The following is a 21,531-nucleotide window of genomic DNA, read 5'->3' as shown; positions in this document are numbered from 1 at the left end:
TTAAAGCAAGTTTCTTGATCATAGGTAGGCAAACTAAGGCCCGGGGGCCTGGATCCGGCCCAATCGCCTTCTCAATCAGGCCTGCAGACAGTCCGGGAATCAGCGTGTTTTGACATGAGTAGAATGTGTCCTTTTATTTAAAATGCATCTCTGGGTTATTTGTGGGCCATAGGAATTCGTTCACCCCACCCCCCCAATATAGATAGATAGATAGATAGATAGATAGATAGATAGATAGATAGATAGATAGATAGATAGATAGATAGATAGTCTGGCCCCCCACAAGATCTGAGGGTCAGTGGACCAGCCCCCTGCTGAAAAAGTTTGCTGACCCTTGTCATCTAGAGCTTACTGTCTGAATAGGAGGGCCAGTGTGGCACAGCAGTTAGTGTGCAGGACTAGGACCTGGGAGAGACCTGGGTTCGAATCCTCACTCAGCCGTGGGGCTGTCACTGCCTGTCTCAGACAAACCTGCCTCACAGGGCTGTTGTTGGAGATTAAATGGGGAGGAGGGAAGCCATTCCACTGCCTCCAGCTCCTTGGCAGAACATGGGGGATATAAATGCAGCAAGGGAAGGACTAGGCAGTATCTGAAAGGGGCCTAAGCAGAGTGGGGCTGGGCTGCGACTCCTGTTACTCCTCACCACTGAGCCAAGATGAAGCCAGTGTGACTCTCTAAGTTGGCGCTCATTCTCTCGGTTTCTTTTGTCACACCCCACCAAGCTGAGCAAAAGGTGCCTGGCGAGCTTTTCTGAGCATTTCCCACTCTGCAATATCCTTTTTCAGACAAGGCGACCAGAACTGGACACAGTCTTCCAAATGCGGCCGCAGCAGAGATTTGTAAATTGGCATCGCGAGAAGTCTCATCCCCGGGTTAGGATGAAGCAGGGAAGAGTTTGTTTGTGGCAAGCTACAACTCCCATGAAGGGATGCGGGTGGCACTGTGGTCTAAACCACAGAGCCTAGGGCTTGCCGATCGGACAGTCGGCGGTTCGAATCCTGAGCTCCTGTTGCTCTGTCCCTGCTCCTGTCAACCTAGCAGTTCGAAAGCACGTCAAAGTGCAAGTAGATAAATAGGTACCAGTCCGGCGGGAAGGTAAACGGCGTTTCCGTGCGCTGCTCTGGTTCGCCATAAGCGGCTTAATCATGCTGGCCACATGACCCGGAAGCTGTCTGCGGACAATCGCCGGCTCCCAATGCCTATAGAGCGAGATGAGCGTGCAACCTCAGAGTCGTCCGCAACTGGACCTAATGGTCAGGGGTACCTTTACCTTTACAACAACCATGAGGCCAGATCTTTAGGGCTGGTGGGAGTCGGGAGACCAAGAACATCGAGGGGGCATCATCTCGGTTACCCACCTGTATGCTCCCCCCCCCCCCAATTCAGTCCATCCCTCTCACAGCTGAAGCCAGACCGTGAGCGCAGGGTGGGCAACATAAGCTGCCCTGGGGGTGTTGCTGGACTGCACACACGCCCGTTCCCAGACCTCTGGCTTAGCTGACTGGCATCAGACTCCAGCAACATGGGGGGGCAGTACAGTCTTCCCCCACAGCATCCCTGAATTTGGAAAAACATTGTGAATACGGTTGGTTTATTGCTCACATTCTCCCCCCTCCACCGAGATCCCAGTGTCTAATGCACACACACATACATATAACCAGTCAGAAATCAGTCCAATGGCAGTGGGGTTGCAAGAACCTGCGGCCCCGAACATTGGAATTCAATGGGGCAACACATGGAGAGTCACAGGACCCCCATCCTTGGCACAGATGAACAGACTCCCTCGGAAGGTCCTTCGTTGGAGGTTTCTAAGCAGAGGTTGGGTGGCCGTCTCTCAGGGATCCTTTCACTGTGACTGCTGCATTGAGGGGGGCTGGACTGGATGACCCTCAGGGGCCCCTCCCAACTCTGCCGGTTCTACGGTTTGATGATTTCCAAGCTGCCAAGCTTTATAATATCACATGCAGAGATGCAATTACAATCTACATATATAGATTGTATATGTAGGACAGCCTAGGACCCTCGTACCTACGGGACCGCCTCTCCCGGTCTGCCCCGCAGAGGACCTTAAGGTCCATAAATAGCAACACCCTTGTGGTCCCAGGCCCTAAGGAAATTAGATTAGCCTCAACCAGAGCCAGGGCCTTTTCAACTCTGGCTCCGGCCTGGTGGAACGCTCTGCCTCATGAGACCAGGGCACTGCAGGATCCGATTTCTTTCCGCAGGGCCTGTAAGACAGAGTTGTTCCGCCTGGCCTTTGGCTTGGAGCCAATTTGATTCCCTCCCCCTCTTTTTTCTTTTTCCTTTCTCCTGTGATGAGGCTGCATTTTAATATTTTAATGTTTCAATATTTTAATGTTGTATTTTAATCTTGTTTTTAAGTTGTATTCATTCAACTTGTTTTTATTATTGCTTGTTAGCCGCCCTGAGCCCGGCCTTGGCTGGGGAGGGCGGGGTATAAATAAAAATTATATTATATATAATCTTCAGAATGTAACTAAATCTCTCACATTTCCTCCCCGATCAGAAGGAATGCAATCAGAGACTGGTGTCTAATCAGACCGGACTGGGGAGGCACGGCTGCTATTGGGGGGGCAGGATGCTCCTCTCAGTGGTGCCTGCATCCCGTCACCATGGAAACCACTTCATTCTCTTCTCCCCTCCCTCCCCCCAAACAAACAAACAAACCTTCCCAGGAACTGCTGAGGCTTAGAGCAGTGTTTCCCAACCTTGTGCCTCCAGATGTTTTTGGCCTACAACTCCCATCATCCCTGACTAGCAAGACCAGTGGCAAGGGATGATGGGAATTGTAGGCCAAAAACAGCTGGAGGCACAAGGTTGGGAAACACTGGCTTAGAGAAAACCAAGTCATTTAAGTCAGGGAAAGTCTTGCCCACTCCTTCCTGGAGGTTTTAGGAGGGAGGCAGAAGAGCGTTCCCAAATTGAAGATGCTCTCTTATTCCTCAAGCTTTAACTTTGGGCTGTATCGACTCGATGGCCGGCTCTGTTGGCCTTTCGCCACCAGCCTACGCAAAGAGCTTAGAGCCGTGGCAGGAAAACCGCTGTGCAAATATCACGATGATCTGGGGTGGGGAGTGTGTGAACCTGGAAAGGGCTGGAGGGATGTAACTGGGAGCGTAATCCCTCCCAGACAACCTTGTCTCCTAAGATGCAGCCTTGGATAGGTGCAGTTCTCAGTAATAATCATTATAACTCTGTCTGGCTCTTTTGCCGCTTGGCTAGCAAACGCACACACAAACAAACAAACAAACAAACACATTCATTCATTCATGAATGAAAGAAAGGCACCACCAGTCTCCAACTTTGGAAAAAGAAAACAAAACGAAAGAACATTTTATGTAGGAGAAATCAAGTTTCACAGCCTTAAAACTGGAGGGAATGTTTGCAACTGGAGAGAGAGAGAAATCAACCAGCACATCTGGGCCATAAACTCTTTTTCGTAACCGTTGATTGATCAAAGGAGCCCCCTCCACTCCCAGAAACACCCCCTTCCCTGCCCACCTCGGGGCAAATCGCCAGGGAGGGCTACCTGGAATCTGAGACAGAGAGAGAGAGATTTGTTTGTGTGGAAGCGTTTGGGGATGGGGCCAGAAAGAGGACGGAAACCCCCAGGAGGCAACGAGGGCTCCCCCCCCCCCGACACAGAAGTAATAAATAACAAAGTTAAGCATTATACCTTTTTTGGGGGGGGGGTATTTAAAAAAGGCAAAAGAAAATTCTAACTAGTTCTCTCTCACTGGCACACCCTCCCCCCTGCCCGCCTTCTTGGGACTTTTTTGAAGGAGTTGCTCAGCTGATGGAGGGGATGTGGAAGGGGTGGGGTGTCTCTCAAAGCGCCTCTGATACTCCAGCAACGGCTCCCCGACCGATGTCAGGTATCTGTAAAGCAAGGCAAGGCAGAGAGAGGGGGGACAGAACTCCAGCCATGCTCAGAGGCAAGGCCTGTGCACAGGCCCCAGCTCCCCTGTTCTCATGCTGGGTTTGGGCTTGGTTTGGTTGAAAGCCAGCCGCGCTGGTGCCTGGGAGCTGCCAGGACACTCAGAACACCCCAGAGAAATCCAGAGAAAGACTCTCTGGAGCAGAGGAGAGGTGGGAAGTCATCAGAAAAGGTCTTTCGAAAAGGGATCCCCCTTGAAGACAAGACACTACAAAGGAGAGAGGATTGGGGGGGGGGCGGAGATACCCGGCTCCTAGACCTTCTTGCAAACAAGGACAGACACCCGCGCAACCCAAAGCACTTTTCCAGAGTAAATCCCACTTGAGACTCGGATGGGAAGTTCTGCTGGGTTTAGAGGACGAGAGTTTGGAAAGTGGGTTTATTTCTGAAGCCGCAGGAAGGGGGTTCTGCTGGAGGGGCGACCCAAATAACTCAAGAGTCAAAGCAGGGAGGGCTCCTGGAGAGGAAAGGGGCTCGCCTTGAGCTCCCGGGCCAGAAAATCTCGCAAGCATTTCGCAGCGCTGCCTGGTCACCGGTTTTGAAGCACGGGAGCCTCTGGCGACACTCACAGGCGACAACCCGAAGGGAGGGTCGTTAAGAGCAGCGAGGGGAAGGGGCACACAGACAGACACGCGGCCAGCCTCCCATCGCAACGGGGTGGGGGGGTGATCCTGAACACATAAGCTATGGCTCATTCTCTGCAGATGTGGACTCTTCGCTCAGACCAACGGGGGGCGTCCGGCGGAGAGAGCGACGTTTGTGCAAAACACACACACAAACACACATCCCCAAGGAAGGACATTTCTCACACGCAAAGTGATGGGGACACGGGGGTTGTGCAGTCAAGCCTGCCCCCCATTGCCCCGGAGGGAGGAGAGCGGGCGAGGGGAGGGCCTGCAAAGGAATCCATGGCTTTGGGAGAAACAGAAGGCGCCCCTTCCAATGGGCACAAAGCAGCGAGAGGAACACACACCCACAGACGTGCAAATTCTAGCTGGGTCCCACCTCGCAAGGGAAGCCCCATAGAGGCTGCTCAGGAAGAGGGTCTGTCTGGGTTGGCTCCCCAGGCAGAATATTCCTATGAGGGAACCGCAGAGAGGGCGGCCCCCGCTCTGCCCCGTCAAAACACCTCCAACCGGGCCATATTCTCCTCAAAAGGGTGGGCGGGGGGGTTAAGATTCACTTGAAGGGAGGTGATTGGGGGAAAGGCAAGTTAAATATCTCCATAGTGACACCAACACCCCCCTTCTCGGACTCTTTTGTGGATCTCCGTCTCCTGCCGTCGCTGTCAGCACAGAGCCCATTGACCTCAAAGCCACCAAGAGTCACAGGGTGGCCAGGAGGAGTGAGGGGCTCTCGGCCTGTGCCAGGGAAAAGCAACCGACCGGCGCCAGAGTCTCCTGTACGTTGCCCGCCTGGTAGCGACGCTCCTGCAAAGCTTCTTTCCGGAGAGGGAGACGAGGAGGAAGGAGGCAGCGGCAACAGCGCAGAGATGGAGGGCGAAGGCTTGGGAGAGCGAGGAGGCCAACGGGGCAGGTTGTCCCGGGAAGAAGAGGAGGAGGCGGTGGTGGCGGCGGCAGTGCTTCGTACGGCCCTGGGTCCAAAGCAGGCAGAGTCCCAGCACTGAGAGACAAGAAAGGAGGGGAGGGAAGAAGAAGCAGCTCAGGGAACGGCAGCGCCAGGAAGGCATCGCCTCTTCCCGTGATTCACTCCAGGGCCTGGCTGCTAAGTCGCCTGCCTCAGTTTCCTCTCTGCAGGTAACAGGTGCCTCGTTAACATAGTTAATACCTGAAGGAGCGTCTCCACCCCCATCATTCTGCCCGGACACTGAGGTCCAACTCCGAGGACCTTCTGGCGGTTCCCTCATTGCGAGAAGCAACCAGGCAGAGGGCCTTCTCGGTAGTGGCACCCGCCCTGTGGAACGCCCTCCCACCAGATGTCAAAGAGAAAAATAACAACCAAACTTTTAGAAGACATCTGAAGGCAGCCCTGTTTAGGGAAGCTTTTAATGTTTAATAGGTTATTGTATTTTAGTGTTTTGTTGGAAGCCGCCCAGAGTGGCTGGGGAAACCCAGCCAGATGGGTGGGGTAAAAATAACAAATAATAATAATTATTATTATTATCATTATTATTATATAGGGAAACGAGAAGAGCCCCGCTGGATCAGGCCAAAGGGGCGCCATGTAGTCTAGTGTCCTGCTCTCACTGCGGCCAAATACCCCTAACAGCCTAGGAATGGCGATAGACTGCCACTGGGCCTGGAGGTTCCACAAGGACTGAACAAGAGCCGGAATCAGGCCACTGGCCCGTCTAGTCCGGCATCCAGTTCTCAGAGAGGCTAACCAGATGCTCCCAACGGGAATCGCCTTCTCCCTTCTCTTGCGGTTTCCAGCTACTGGCATTCAGAAGCATAGCTACCTCCAACTATGGAGGAACAGCAGAGCCATCAATAGCCCTCTCCTCCTCCAGGAACTTTTCTCCTCCTCTTTTCAAGCCATCGAGGTAAGCTGACCTTTATTTCCTCCTGTGGGAGTGAGTTCCACAGTTCAACCGCGTGAATGACAAATTTTATCGGTCCTGAATCTTCCCGCATTCGCCTTCACCTGATGTCCGCGAGTGGCAGGGAAAAAGACTTTTCTGTCTCCACAAGCCATGCGCAATTGCGGAGAAGCAGGGACATCAGAGGGACTCCCCACACCCTACCCCAACCTTAAGGGTCCAGGCCCAATTCTGCCACCCTTGCGCTCAGCTCCAGAGCATCCCCCCCCCCTGCAGGAGCCTCTGCAGTGGGGCTTCCTCCACAGCCTCTCCCCCCCCCCCCCCGCTGACCTTGCAAGGCAGTTTCCAGGCATGCTGTGGCGCCGGGTCTAACAGTTGCACTGCTGCCGGGTCTGTGTTTGGGTCCCTCGCGGTTGCCGCAGCTGTCGCAGGGAGGCGTCCCCGTACTGGATGCCGGAGCCCATCCTCTCCGGGTCAAGTTCACCTGGCCGGGGGGGGGGGGGGGAGAAAAAGGCAAGAGTCACCAGGGCGATTTGGGGACAGGTTGTAGCGACTGCCCTTCCGCAGCCAGACCAGGCAGGAAGCCGAAGGATGAGCTTCTCTCTTAACTGAAAGGCTGCCCACCAAAGGCCCTGGTTGCCTGGCAGAGACGGGATGAAGGAAAGCCAGGCACGCCCCGCCTGTGCCGTGGCTGGCAAACGGAATCCAAACCCTGGCTCTGCAGGGCCACTCCTATCTGAAGCTCAAAAACCCCCCAAAGGTCTGTTGGGATATTCCGTTCCACCTTAAGGAACAGGCACGATTGTTGTGTGTCACATGCCTGTTTACACTCCAGCACAGCTTGCTGGGACCTTCCATTTGTGTACAGTGGTACCTCGCAAGACGAATGCCTCGCAAGACGGAAAACTCGCAAGACGAAAGGGTTTTTGGTTTTTTGAGCTGCTTCGCAAGACGATTTTCCCTATGGGCTTGCTTCGCAAGACGGAAACGTTGCAAGTTTGTTTCCTTTTTCTTAAAACCGTTAATACAGTTGCGACTTGACTTCGAGGAGCAACTCGTAGCACGCGGTGTGGTAGCCTTTTTTGAGGTTTTTGAAGACTTTGGTGATTTTTGAAGCTTTTCCAAAACTTTTCCGAAACCGTGCTTTGCAAGACGAAAAAATCGCAAGACAAAAAAACTCACGGAACAAATTAATTCCGTCTTACGAGGCACCACTGTATAGCTTTTGCTTTAGCCGTTTTGCTTTGGACACGAAGGAGATCAGACATGTTTCCTTTTGTCCCGATGTACGCTGAATAAACTGCTTGTAAATATGCTCACACAGCCTCTTCTGCCACTTCCGTTTGCACAGCGTTTACTCTGCTGAGTAGCGTGCCCTAGCTTCTGAAGCTCGGGTCGCAGATTCATGCTGCACCAAGGACTGGAGTTTGCCTGGCACACCGGCCGGTGGGCTGGAGCCAGCTGGGGGCCTGCCAATTGCCCCCATTTCCTTGGTTGCATGCCAACAAAGTCTGCATTAGTAAAGCGGCGATTCCTGCAATCCAGGGGGCTGGACTAGATGACCCCTGGATCCCTTACAACCCTCCCATTCTCTGATTCTAAGCAGCCTAGAAGCCCTGCAGTGGAGCTGCTTTGCTTCCAGTCTGACGGAGTTCGGTCCTGATAAAACTCCTCCTATGGCATCACCGGTTCTTGGCTCTACATGCCTCAAGGAAGCACTTTCCATGTCTGTGTTGGGCAGGATCCCTGCACACTCGGCCAGAGAGCCAGCATGGTGTGGGGGTTAAGAGCGGTGGACTCGTGATCTGGTGAACCGGGTTCGATTCCCCGCTCCTCCACATGCAGCTGCTGGGTGACCTTGGGCCAGTCACACTTCTCTGAAGTCTCTCAGCTCCACTCACCTCACAGAGAGTTTGTTGTGGGGGAGGAAGGGAAAGGAGATTGTGAGCCGCTTTGAGACTCCTTAGGTAGTGATAAAGCGGGATATCAAATCCAAACTCCTCCTCCTCCTCTTCTTTGGCAGCACAGGCAGAAAGAGGCCACCTTCTGTGTGCCTTCTGGCACCCAACACTCCCTGCAGCTGCAGGAGAAGATCTGTCGAGAGCGACCAAGCGGTCCTCCTGCCCTTCCTCTCGAAGGAATCCCCAACTATGCTTGTGTGGGGACCCTGAAAGGCAGCCCGGAAGCCTCCATCGGGCCCCCAGCCCCATCTCCAGGTGCCCCAAAGGCCTTATGAATACAAGCTACAGTGGCGCTCTAACGCCGCCCTTGATGTTCCATCCAAGGTGAACCCCAGTGAAATTCTTTTGCATCTATGGCAGATCTTGCAAGAAATTAGTACCAACGTAGCAGGGAAAGGGATTTTGGACATTCCGTCAGCTGGAATTGAATTTGGCATGCAGTTCTGCAAACAAACAGCTAGTACAACCCTAAAATAAAATTTGGAGCCTAACATGGTGCCTAAATGTCTTAACTGGATATAGGAAACAGTAAAGCCTTGCCGGAGGTGTGAAGTGGCAAATTCTGAGATACAACGTACATTCTGGATGTGTCCCCAAAATCAGGAAATTCTGGGAAGATGTAGCAGTGGAAATGGAAGCAATAACTGGCTATGCTCTACATGGATGCTTGAATTTTCCTATTTCAGTATATTAAAGGAACTGTGCAGGAAGAGGACAGGGAACTAACGCAAGGTCTGTCAGAATTATTATTTGACAGAATTGGGGGGGGGGGGGATATGTCAACACCAGCCATGAGAGAACAAGGGAACTAAAATCTGGGACACAGCATGCACTGTGAAGCTCACACAGATGGTGAGAAGCAGAGAGGGCAGGAAAAAAGATGATTTCTTAATTAAGAAATGGAGCCTTTTCATGATGCACTGAAGAATTTGTGTTTCTTAGAACCTTGCAATATTAATTTATTGTGTTCAATTTTGGTAGGGGAATTCTGTCCTATACGTTTAGCTCTCGATAGATATGCCTTTCTGTTAAAGCAAGGAATGGGGGGGCGCAGTTAAACGACTTCCTCAAAAGCCCGAGTCCCCACCACAGCCTCTAACTAAGGCCAGGATAATGACCATTGACACAGGCACCATACATGGGTTTGCTGAGGCCAGGTGTTCCCAAAACCCATCCTCGGGAAGGCTGAAGGGCGAGGGTATGCATAGTTTTATTGTTCTTTGGGTGGCGGGTACTTAAGAGTAAAACTTAAAGTTAAAGGGACCCCTGACCATTAGGTCCAGTCGTGGCAGACTCTGGGGTTGCGGCGCTCATCTCGCTTTACTGGCCGAGGGAGCCAGCGTACAGCTTCCAGGTCATGTGGCCTCCATGACTAAGCCGCTTCTGGCAAACCAGAGCAGCACATGGAAACGCCGTTTACCTTCCCACCAGAGCAGTACCTACTTGCACATTGAAAGCAGTGCTTTCGAACTGCTAGGTTGGCAGGAGCAGGGACCGAGCAAAGGGAGCTCACCCCGTCGCGGGGATTTGAACCGCCGACCTTCTGATCGGCAAGTCCTAGGCTCTGTGGTTTAACCCACAGTGCCACCCGCGTCCCTTAAGGTGCCTGGGACTAAATCTGATAAGCGGAGCAAGTTGATGAACTTGGGTAACCTCAATATCACCCTCCCTCTTTGCGACATGTTGATGATATATCAGTGATGTATCAATGCTGCTTCTGGAAAGGTATTATAGGAAGGGGGGAAAGGTCTTAAAAGAGCTTGTAACCTATGTTCGGGGTTCTTACTCTGTGTGGGAACCTGTTGCACAACAATAAAGATGGTGGTCTACTGACTGCTGTTTTGCTTCAAATTACTTACTTCCTTCTTTTACTAACCACGTAAGACCTGTGGGGGACTTGCACCTCGATGAGCAGGCCTGTTGAGTAGGCTCTCAACCTGGAATTTTTGCGTAACACTTTCTATTTTTCTTTTATGTGACGTTTGCTATCGTACTTTGTTATGTTATAAATAAAATACACGCTAATAATAATTTTAAATATAACCGAAGGGAGAGAGAGAAAAATGAACCCCTTGGAAGTCACAGCCGTTTTCGCCTAACGTTCATTTTTGTTTGGAGTCGGGTGGGGAAAAGAAATCAGCCCAGGTACCTGATTCAATTTTGTTCAGTATGGTCCTTGCACATTTCAAGAAAGCTTCCTCCACATTCTCCCCGGTCAAGGCGCTGGTCTCGAGAAACATTAACTCTGCCAGGTTAAAGGAAAACAGAACACGGGATAAAGATGATAAATTTGGCCCAGCCTTGGAAGATGAAGCAAAGAGGGTGTGAGGAGGCAGCCCCTCCTCCTCCCAAATCCAGGGGGAGGGGGGGCATTTCCCAGGGAGAATGAGAGCAAAAAAACAGGGCTTTTTTAAAAAAACTGAATTAAAAACTCCAGGTCTCCCGGACTCCAGTCTTCCCCCACCCTCTGCCTCCATGTCTCATGAGTTAGCCACTGCAGGAGGAGTCACAAAATGCCGTTACTCATTAACAAGCTGAGAGGGCACAGGAATCTAGCAGCTGAGCTGCCTTCTGCAAGCCAAGAGAGGGGCAGCCCCAAAGGCACCCTGCGGCAGCCCCCTGCCAGGCACAGCTCAGCCGGTCGTCCCAACCTCTGTTCTTGGTGGTGCCACCACAAAGGCGGCACAGGAAGGAAGCGCAGCAGCACCTCAACAAGGTACGCCCTGAACAAGCGGCTGCAACAGCCAACTGCAGGTGAGGAGGGGAAGGGGAGGGAGGGAAGGAGCCACTTGCAAGCTAAGAGCAAGAGAAGAGTCCGCTGGATCAGGCCAACGGCTCGGCTGGTCCGGCACCCTGCTCTCACGGTGGCCAAATATCCCTAAAGAATCCAGATAGACTGCCTCTGGACCTGGAGGTTCCATAAGATCCGTACAAGAGCTTGTCTAGTTCGGCATCCTTTCCTCGCACTGATGTAATAATACGATACAATAATCTTTACTGTCATTGTCCCATACAGAACAACGAAATTGAAAAAAGAAATCTACATAAGACATTCAAAACCAACAAGCCTGCTATCCCAACCTGGTTAGCACCCTAAAAATTCTGATACCACATTTTAAAAATACACTATACTCCCATAGAGACTGCTTACACTGCGTTTAAAACCAAAATCACATTTGGGTAGAAACTTTTCTCAGGCAGCTAGTCCTAGTCTTTATAACCCTGTACAGTGGTGCCCCGCAAGACGAATGCCTCGCAAGATGGAAAACCCGCTAGACGAAAGGGTTTTCCGTTTCTGAGTTGCTTCGCAAGACGATTTTCCCTATGGGCTTGCTTCACAAGACGAAACGTCTTGCTAGTCTTGCGATTCCCCCCCCCCCCCCGCTTGCTAGTCTTGCGATTCCCCCCCCCGCTTTCCCCCCTTTTTCTAAGCCGCTAAGCCGCTAATAGCCTTTTAGCAGCTTAGCCGCTAATCCTTTAATAGCCGCTAAGCCGCTAATAGCGCTAATCCGCTTAGCTGCTAATAGGGTTGCTTCGCAAGACGAAAAAACCGCTAGACGAAGAGAATCGTGGAACGGATTCTTTTCGTCTTGCAAGGCACCACTGTACCTTCTTCCAGAAGGCAGAAGCTGAAAGAGATCATTTCTGGGGTGTGGACTATCCTGCACTATCTCTGCAGCTTTCTTATGGCACCTAGAAGCATAGATTTGATCCAAGGTGGGAAGAGTGCACCCAATTATTCTCTCCGCAGTCTTTACAACCCAGGACAGCATAGTTTTTCCCTGACCGTGCAGCTCCCAAACCACACACACAGACCCTAAGTTAATACACTCTCAACAGCACAATGGTAAAATGCCATTAGCAGGTCCTTTGAGAGACTGTTCCAATGGGAAGCCCGCAATCAGGATTCGAACACAAGCCCTCTCCCCTCCTGCAGTTTCCAGCAACTGGGATTCAGAAGCATGGCTGCCTCTGACCGCAGATGACAGAGCAGAGGCATCGACAGACTTCTCCATGGATTTGTCGATTTTGCCCCTCCCCAGCACACACACACACACCCCTTGCATATGTTACCGTTCTCCTGAGCAAAACGAGATGCTTCCAGAAAAGTGACTTCCCGGTCGGCATCCAGGTCCTTCTTGTTGCCGCAGAGAATAATGACTATGTTGGGGCTGGCCAGAGTCCGGGCATCCGTCAGCCAGTTGGTCAAGGCATTGTACGTCTCTCTGCTGCAATACGGGACCAAAATTGGGTGGGGGGAAGACAGGAGTGCACCCATCAGGCAGGCAGGAGGAAAAAGAGAGTGCCGAGTGGTTAGTGCGTCGGACTAGGGCCTGGCAGAGCTATTCCACCTGGCTTTCAATTTGAACTTAGCCTCATCTTTTATTCCCCTTCCTTCCCTCCCCCTCCCCTTTTTATGAAGATTACCCGCTCTGGGATCCCACAGCTAATTCTCCCCTGGTCTCTTCGCTGGCCCAAGTAGGACTAATTTAGCCAGCTAGCCCTGGTGATCATCGAATGTTTATTGGATGGATTTCCCCCCTAAATTGATTTTTGAATTCTGAATTTATTGTTATTCACATTTTATACTGTATTTTATGCTGTTTTTTGTTGCATCGATTAAGTGTTTTAAATTTGTTGTTAGCCGCCCTGAGCCCGGTTTTCTGGACCAGGAAGGGCGGGGTATAAATAAAATGTTGTTGTTGTTGTTGTAGTACGGGGGGAGACCGTGGGCCAGCCACTGCTGCTCTCAGCATCTCCTACCAATGCACAAGGTTGCTCTGGGGATTAAATGAGGACTAGGACCTGGGAGAGGGACGCGGGTGGCGCTGTGGGTTAAACCAGAGAGCTTGCCAATCAGAAAGTCGGCGGTTCGAATCCCCGTGACGGGGTGAGCTCCCGTTGCTTGGTCCCTGCTCCTGCCAACCTAGCAGTTCGAAAGCACATCAAAGTGCAAGTAGATAAATAGGTACCACTCCAGTGGGAAGGTAAACGGCGTTTCCGTGCGCTGCTCTGGTTCGCCAGAAGTGGCTTCGTCATGCTGGCCACATGACCCGGAAGCTGTATGCCGGCTCCCTCGGCCAGTAAAGCGAGATGAGCACCGCAAGCCCAGAGTCGGCCACGACTGGACCTAATGGTCAGGGGTCCCTTTACCTAGGACCTGGGAGAGACCAGGGTTCGAATCCTCACTCGGCTGTGGAATTCCCTGAATGGCTGTGGGGGTAGGGGACAGTCAGGAAGGAAGGCCACTGCAGAGACATACCTGGTGATGTCGTAGACCAGGAGCGCCCCGGCTGCGCCCCGGTAATAGCTTCTCGTTACCGACCTAGAGAGAAAGCAGTTGAAGGTCTCAGATGGGGCTGAAAAGCGATGGGATGCAGACAAGCGCTTTTTAGGCAGTGATGCTGTAGGGACTTCCAGGAGGGCAGGGAGACGCTTGCTTCTGAGCAAAAACGCACAGGGCTGTGCCGACAGAAGCCCACAGAAGCCGCCTCTTAAGAAACAGGGGCTCCCCCTGCCCACCCCAAACCGCTGCTCATCCATACAGGTCTTGAGCTTCTATTCAAAGCGGGTGGGCTTCGTATCCTGCACTCAGGGTTCGCCAGCTCCAGCCCCTTTTGACGAAGGTGGCTTGACCCCTGGACACCATGCTCTGGCAACTTGCAGGCTGGATCACTGCAGTGCACTCCATATAGGACTGCCCTTGAAGACTACAAAACTTCAGAAGGTCCAAAATGCAACAGGCAAATGTTTTTGTGTTTTAATATTTTGTTGGAAGCTGCCCAGAGTGGCTGGAGCAACCCAGTCAGATGGGTGGCATATAAATAATAAAATTATTACTATTACTATTAGCGGTGTGGCAAAGAGAGCAATACCACCAGTCTTTGGCAGATTGGTGATCATGCAGCTTCATGAGCAATGGGACTGTGATGCGTACTTGGGTGAGTATTTCAAATAAATTCCCAGAAATATGGACACGGAGGATCCTGCTCCTTACCTAAAGCGCTCTTGCCCAGCCGTGTCCCAGATCTGCAGCTTGACCGTTTTGCCACCAACGTTCACAACCTTTGATCCAAATTCCACCCCTATTGTGTGGTTGGAATCCTGCTTGACTGTAAAAGTACAGAGAGAAGGGGGTACGGAATGAGGAACAGGCAGGAAGGCGCAGCCACAGGAAGACCTAAGAACTTCATAAAACGCCTAGCATGTCACGTAAAACACTGCAATTCAGATGTTACCTGTCCCCAGACCCTGGAGAGAACGGTGCCTGCCTCTCCTCTTTCAGCTGAACAGATTTGGGGCAGAGGGGACAGCCGAAAAGGCGGCTCATGTGGTCAGGGTGAAGGAAAAGAGAGGTGTCAGATTCAGGTGCAGGGCACAAGGCTGGCGATGGAAGGAAAGAGGCCTCTAGGTTGCTCCTCTGCAGCCTTTTGCAACACAGGAAGGAAATGACGGGGATCTTTACCTTCCATCTCTGACTCACTCTCTTCACATCTTTTAGCCAGCCTTAAGTGCTCGGCAGCTACAAACAGCCTTGTCAACAGGACGTTTTTCATCTCTCTGCGTGGCGCAGGGAGAAGACGCGCCCTTTCCATCAATCTGCCTTGAGCTCCGATAAAATGCAGGGCAATAATAAAAAAACAGAGTGGCATTTTTCTGAGAAGATTTACAGCCACCATCTCCTGTTATTCAGGCACTTTCTATCATATCCTTAAAAAATCTCATTACCGGTTGCTAGAAACGGCAGGAGGAGAGAGGGCTGCTCTTGTCCTGCTCGAATCCTGCCTGCTGGTTCCCAAAAGTGTCATCTGGTTGGTCCCTGTGAGAAGAGGAGGCTGGACAAGATAAGCCATTAACCTGACCCTGCAGGTTCTTTTTATGTTCTCATGTGCTCTTCCAGTGTGCATTTCTAAACCCGATCTAGAGAGCTGGCTTTCTTGTTTCTGTCATTTTAATTTGGCTTTCAAAGTTGTTTTTGTTATACCGGCTTTTTGTTTCCAACTCCTTGCACACCGGCGCACGCCTAGAAAGGTGGAATGCAAAGGCGGCGAGACACAAAATAAACTTACATTTGTTCTCTATGAACTGGTGGAGGAGGCAAGACTTCCCTGTTCCGGCACTTCCGATCACCAGGAATTTGAAGAGGAAATCTGGAAGGAGAACAAGAGAGGGTGAGAGTGCCCTGGCAATAACAGGCTCAAAAATGAACGTAGGTTGGGAGAGACCTGGCCAGGAGGCTTAGGAGACTAGTGGTGTCCCTGTACTAGCAAAGAAGACCAAGGTAGTTGGTAGACAAAATGGCAGGACACCAACCCTCCTTCTCTCACACAACAGCAGAAGCATCTCATGTCCAGTGATACACAGACAATTGCAGCATCGCATGGTAGCCACAAAAGCAGTCAGGAATTCACAGGCCCCATTTGTGGGGTCAGGAGTCTCACTCTGCAACCACTTGACTTCACAGGCACTCCCAGGAAAAATCAACACCATCACTGCTTAAGATAAGAGCTGCTAGCCCCAGCCCAAGATTAACTCTCCCCTTTTGCCTTCCTCCTCTGTTTACTAGGAAAATATTTTGGGAGCTGATGTTGCACACAGCTGTCGGAGGTGAGGCAGCGGCCAGAATAGAAGAAAACGTTGTCCTCTCCAGCTGGGCCGCAAAGAACATTCAGCTGCATCTGACAGGCATGACTGAGAGAAAGTGGCAGAACTCAACACTTCTCTCTGCCTTGCAGAGAGGGAATTACATTTTTCCTTTCAATGGTCCTCAGCCAATGTCTGCATCCAACCTCCTTCTTGCACCATGGGCACTACAGTCCTCTCGCACTTGTGCCCCCCAGCAGCTGGGACTCGGGGTGTTCTTGCTGAAAAAAGCAGGGCAAACTTGGAAGCACCGAAGAACTCTTGCCCTGTTTTTGCTGTGGGAGAACTGACACAGCTACAGCTCTGCAATCTGAAGGGGCTCAGAATTCTTGCTCCACGTTCCACGTCAAGACGGGCCCAGTTTCTCAAGCTCCCATCAACTACGTCGTATTTCCATTCGCGCACCAGTCCCTGAAGGATTCAGAAGCGGCGCTCTGGGGCAGCTTTCACAAGCAGCAATTAAGTTATTTGTCGTTCCGGCACCTGCGCAATTCGAACACCCTGCCCCACATCATGCAGAGGCAGCGATTATGAGCATTTGTGCACACTTATAGATGCCACACCCACTGTTTCCCACCCAGACACCAGGCAAGGGGGATCAGGTCTGAAAAGGCAAACACAGCAAACAGCATTTTCAGAGCTGTGCCTGTCGATAGAACCTCTTCAGGTACTGCATTAGTCAGGGCAGACACACCCCATGTATGGGGAGGGAGGGACCCCTCCCTCACATTTAAAGGGACTGTTTTGTACAGCTCTCAACTGGGTTTTATTTGTTCGCTTAAGGGTTACAGCACTAAGAGGTGTTTTTAGCACTGGCTTCCCAAGGAAGGGTTTGGAAGCCTCACAGACAGTTATGAATTACAGCTATTATTTATCTGTGTAGCCAAGCCATCACAAAACAAAATACATAAAACACAATAAAATACGTTATACAAGTAAAATAATTATTAAAAGCACACATTTGGTCAGATCAGAGTCTGCTCCCTTGAAGAATTTAACTTATAATTCCCACAAACTTTTCTCCTTAAAATTGCCACTCCAAAGGCAAAACAGGCCACATTTTAAGGGGCATAGGGGGACCTTTTCCTGAATAAAAGGTTAACCAGATACCCAATCGATCCCTCGACTCTAGACAGGTGGAGCCCTAGAAATGTAGAGCTGTAGAGTTAGAAGGGACCCCAAGGGCCATCTAGTCTAACCCCCTGCAATGCAGTAATCGCAGCTAAAGAATCCCCAACAGATGGCCATTTAGAAACTTCCAATGAAGGTGAATCCGCCACAGCCACCTTCCGAGGGAGACTGTTCCACTCTCCTGCCGTCAAACACTGAATTAGTCAGGTCAGAAACTGTCATGAGTTAGTGTTTAAACGACACATAATCCCCAGTTCTTGGCCAGGCCATACATTCCTGCAGCATTCCCAGTTTCAGCCATGCACTGACCCCTTTTGCAAAAAATAAAAGACATTCCCACTCCAATACCATTTACTTTGAAGAGCCAGGTGGACAGATAACCCCATTGTCTGTCATGGGGCATTTATGCTGCTGCTGGATCTTGCTCACCTGCCATGCAGGTAGTAAGGGTATCATAATGAGGGCTGTGATGTGGGCTGCCGCTGCTACTTTCCTCGACATGGTGTTTTTTTTCCCAGGATGTGCGACTTCTGTGGGCTAATTTTACACGAAAACACGCAGGGAAGAAAAGGCACCTAAGCCTCCTTAATGGAACATAATGAAGGTCATTACTGGGGAGGTGAAGGATTTCAAATAGGAAAAGGGCATAATTACACCCTCAGCCACCTCTTCCCGCTTCCCTCAATTTAGGAGCGCGGGGAGGCGAGGAGAGACAAATGTGCTCCGACCCGCCCAGCCGGCGTCACTTGGAGTTCTGTTCACAACAGACTCATGTTCTGAGAACAGGAAAACAAAGACAGGCAGCGATTCTGCTGAGCTGCAATGCAAAAAAAAAATACGTTTGCTTTTTTAAAGGTGGGGGAAAGGGAGTCGTAGAGTCAGAAGAAGCACCCAAAGGTCATCCATTCCAACCCCCTGCAATGGAGGTCCAACCTCTGCTTAAAAATCTCCAAGGAAGGCGAGTCCACCACCTCCCAAGGGTGTCCATTCCTCCGTTGAACAGCTCCCACTCTCAGGAAGTTCTTCCTAATGTTGAGTCGCAATCTTCTTTCTTGTAACTCGAATCCATTGGTTCGGATCCTTCCTTCAAAGCTTGCTCCTTCTTCCACGTAAAGGGAGTCTTGCTCAGGTTTGTTTCTTGGCTGTGACCCAGCCCCTCTTCTGGGGGCCTGGGCAAGACACTGGGCGACCTTCTTGGAAGAGGGCGGGAGGGAGGTGCAAAGGGAATCACTTTGGGGTGGCAGGTATGAAAAATGCAGTTACTCTGCCAGGTTGACAAGGGACTCAGACGCAAGAATCTCTAAGCCAGCCTTAGGAAAACACAGGAAACGAGTCAGGCTCATTGGTCCATGGAGCTCAGTATGAGTTTGAGTTTGATATCCCGCTTTATCACTACCCGAAGGAGTCTCAAAACAGCTAACATTCTCCTTTCCCTTCCTGTGCCACAACAAACACTCTGTGAGGTGAGTGGGGCTGAGAGACTTCAGAGAAGTGTGACTATCCCAAGGTCACCCAGCAGCTGCATGTGGAGGAGCGGGGAATCGAACCCGGTTCACCAGATTACGAGTCCACTGCTCTTAACCACTGCACCACACTGGCTCTCTCTACACTGACTGGCAGCAGTGGGTCTCCAGCATTTCAGGCAGGGAGTCCCTCTCAGCCCTGCCAGGGATTGAACCCAAGACCTTCTGCACGCAAAGCAGTTGCTCTGTACCACTGAGCTACGGCCCTTCATCGCCTACCTCAACCTGGCACCCCCCTTGATGCTTCGCCCTATAACTCCCGTCAGTTCAGGCCACAACAGCTGTTGGCACCCACAACATCTGGCGGGCAGCTGGGCCATGCAAGGCTGCCCTTGGCCCTTGTTCCTCCTGCCCCCTTGAATAGCCCCCCCCCAGAAGACCAAAGCCCAGCACTGCCAATGGCCTGCTTTAACCCCCAACACGCCCAAGATAAGCCCACCCACCCCCCAAATATTATTATTTATTGAATTCAAATACCGCCCTCCGCCCAAAGCCGACAGAGCATTTTAGACTATGAAAATGCAAAATGTGTAACATTCATTTTATTATTAAAAAACCCAATATTCCCCTCATGGACCCACCCACCCCTCTGTCCTAGTAGAGATCCCAGCAGCTGCTCCGGCAATAATAATAATAATAATAATTTATTAGGTGCCTCCCTTTAACCACGGGGCGGTTCTGAGCGCAGGAACCCAGAACGGAAACACAAAACACACCGCGAAAGAGACAAAACTAAACCAGTGACAGCCTCCACACAAACCTCGCCTTATCCCTAAGCTCAGAAGGAGCCCCCACGCCCCTTGGCCTTGCCTGCCTCACAGAAATAGCTCCCTTCCGCAGAAGGGAGGCCAAGACACCCTCCCAAAAAAAAACCCTATCCTCCGCCCCTGCTGAATCCAAGACCCCCCCCCCCATTAAAAACACGCCCAGGGGGGCCCCTCCGTAAAAAGCCCCTTTGGGGTAGCACACGAGTGGGGGCTTCACACACACACACCATCCTCACAAGACAGACCCCACCCCAAAAAAACCATCACAATCTAAGTGATGATTTAAACATACTTATTTAGGGAAATGACAATGGGGACAACATCCGCCTTACTCCCCCCCCACTCCCAACTTCTCCCCCCCTCCAGGCCCCCCCTGGTCCGACTGCCCCCCCCCTCAAGCCCCCTCCTTTGAACCCTCTCACCTATTCAGGAAAAGACACCCCCCCCCGACCCTCTTTCCTCTCTCCCTCGCCTCTTTACCGTAGGTCTCGGACATGGCTGGGCCGGCGGGGAGCTGAGGGGGAGGCGGCCCCTCCTCTCCTCCTCCTTCCTCTCCTCTTCCACCGCCTTCTTCTTCCTCCTCTTCTTCTTCTTCTTCTTCCTCTCCTTCTTCCTGCCCGGAGCCTGGAAAGCGCTTCGCGCAATATGGCGGCGCCCAGCCGCTTCCGGGTTGTCGCGCTCTTATGGCGTCTTCCTCCTCCGGCGGAGCTTTATAGCGTCAAGCGGCCATCGCGGGCGTCGACGGCGCAAGCGAGCCCCGTCCGTCCGAGCCACGCCCCTCCTCTCCCCTTTTCCCGCGCGCGGCTGGAGCGAGAGCGCCCCCTGGCGACGCGGCGAACGAAGTGCAGCCCTGGGCGGATGGATGAATGAATGGCTGGCGCGGGCTCCTTCCGTTTTCGGCTTTTATTTTGCAATGTGTTATAAAAGCGGGCGGAGCAGTGATGACGATGGACAAAGTTTAAAATGTGGAAAACAAGAAAATATGTTTAAAGAAGATTGGAAAACGTTTATTGACTATATGGGGGGTGTTTGTGTACATTTGAAAACGTCGGCAGCATTAAGATAAATTCAGCAGTGTGAATAAGTTGTGATGGGTGTAATAATGGAATACGGAATGGTTTGGTTTATATATAATATGAGGGGATTTATGTTATGCAAAATGAACCATAGAAAGAAAAGAAGGGAAGCAATTGAGATTTTAAGGTTGTTTAAATGAATATTTTAAATTGTAAAACAGAAATGTGTGTGTGTTACGGATGGAAAACAAAACCTATAAAATAAAATGAGTGCAGCTTCAGGTTGGTTCAAGTAACAAAGTCCAAATAAAAGAATACAGTGGTACCTCTGGATGCGAACGGGATCCGTTCTGGAGCCCCGTTCGCATCCTAAAGCGGACATAAGACGCGACTCTGCATGCGTGGGTCGCGCTTTGCCGCTTCCATGCATGCACATGACGGCACTTTTGAGTTTATGATGTGCAGGGGCAGGCAGAGGCCCGGGGCAGGTGGATAATGTGCCCCCCCCCTTTTTTTTTTTTACCCTGGGGGTAACTGAAGTCTTATAAATAATTATGTAAATAATTTTCACAAAAGTTATGCTGACGAATAATTTTATTTCAAGGCTTGAACCGTATCTGCATATAAAGACAAAATGGAAAATATAGATAAATATTCTGACCGAGGCCCCATTTGGAATCGGAGGCCTGGGACAAGTGGCCCATATAACCCCCCCACCCCCCGTCTGGGCCTGTGTTCAAATTGATTGCTTGATTTTATGGTAATATGTTATATATTTGATGTTGATGTCTGAGCCCGGTTTTGGCCAGGGAGGGCGGGGTATAAATAATTTATTATTATTATTATTATTAGACAGAATCTTAAAAAGTAGAAACATCACCTTGCCAACAAAGGTCCGTATAGTAAAAGCTATGGTTTTCGCAGTAGTGATGTATGGAAGTGAGAGCTGGACCATAAAGAAGGCTGATCGCCGAAGAATGGATGCTTTTGAATTATGGTGCTGGAGGAGACTCTGGAGAGTCCCATGGAC

At 51.1% G+C, this 21,531-nt stretch overlaps 1 protein-coding gene across 1 annotated transcript; it reads right to left on the bottom strand.

Annotated features, from left to right (window-relative positions):
- Positions 1-3,324: 3,324 nt before the first annotated feature.
- Positions 3,325-20,149, bottom strand: RAB4B (RAB4B, member RAS oncogene family). Its single transcript, XM_028741971.2, has 8 exons — positions 19,966-20,149; positions 15,491-15,571; positions 14,419-14,533; positions 13,684-13,746; positions 12,495-12,649; positions 10,570-10,665; positions 6,790-6,943; positions 3,325-5,582 (listed from the first exon to the last, which is right to left on the bottom strand). The coding sequence occupies exons 1-7, from the start codon at positions 19,979-19,981 to the stop codon at positions 6,828-6,830; spliced, it is 642 nt and encodes a 213-aa protein (XP_028597804.1). The 5' UTR covers positions 19,982-20,149; the 3' UTR covers positions 3,325-5,582; positions 6,790-6,827.
- Between the last annotated feature and the right edge of the window lie 1,382 nt (positions 20,150-21,531).

The sequence above is a fragment of the Podarcis muralis genome, chromosome 7, assembly GCF_964188315.1.
Source record: "Podarcis muralis chromosome 7, rPodMur119.hap1.1, whole genome shotgun sequence".
In the NCBI taxonomy this organism is placed as follows: Eukaryota; Metazoa; Chordata; class Lepidosauria; order Squamata; family Lacertidae; genus Podarcis; species Podarcis muralis.
This window is presented reverse-complemented; position numbering and strand designations above follow the sequence as displayed.

Bases quoted from the DNA above. Each gene is read 5' to 3' on its own strand.
- RAB4B (XM_028741971.2), bottom strand. The intron at 14,534-15,490 runs GTAAGTTTATTT...GTACTTTTACAG, and splicing joins CCAGTTCATAGAGAACAAAT to TCAAGCAGGATTCCAACCAC. The intron at 13,747-14,418 runs GTAAGGAGCAGG...CTTTCTCTCTAG, and splicing joins GCTGGGCAAGAGCGCTTTAG to GTCGGTAACGAGAAGCTATT.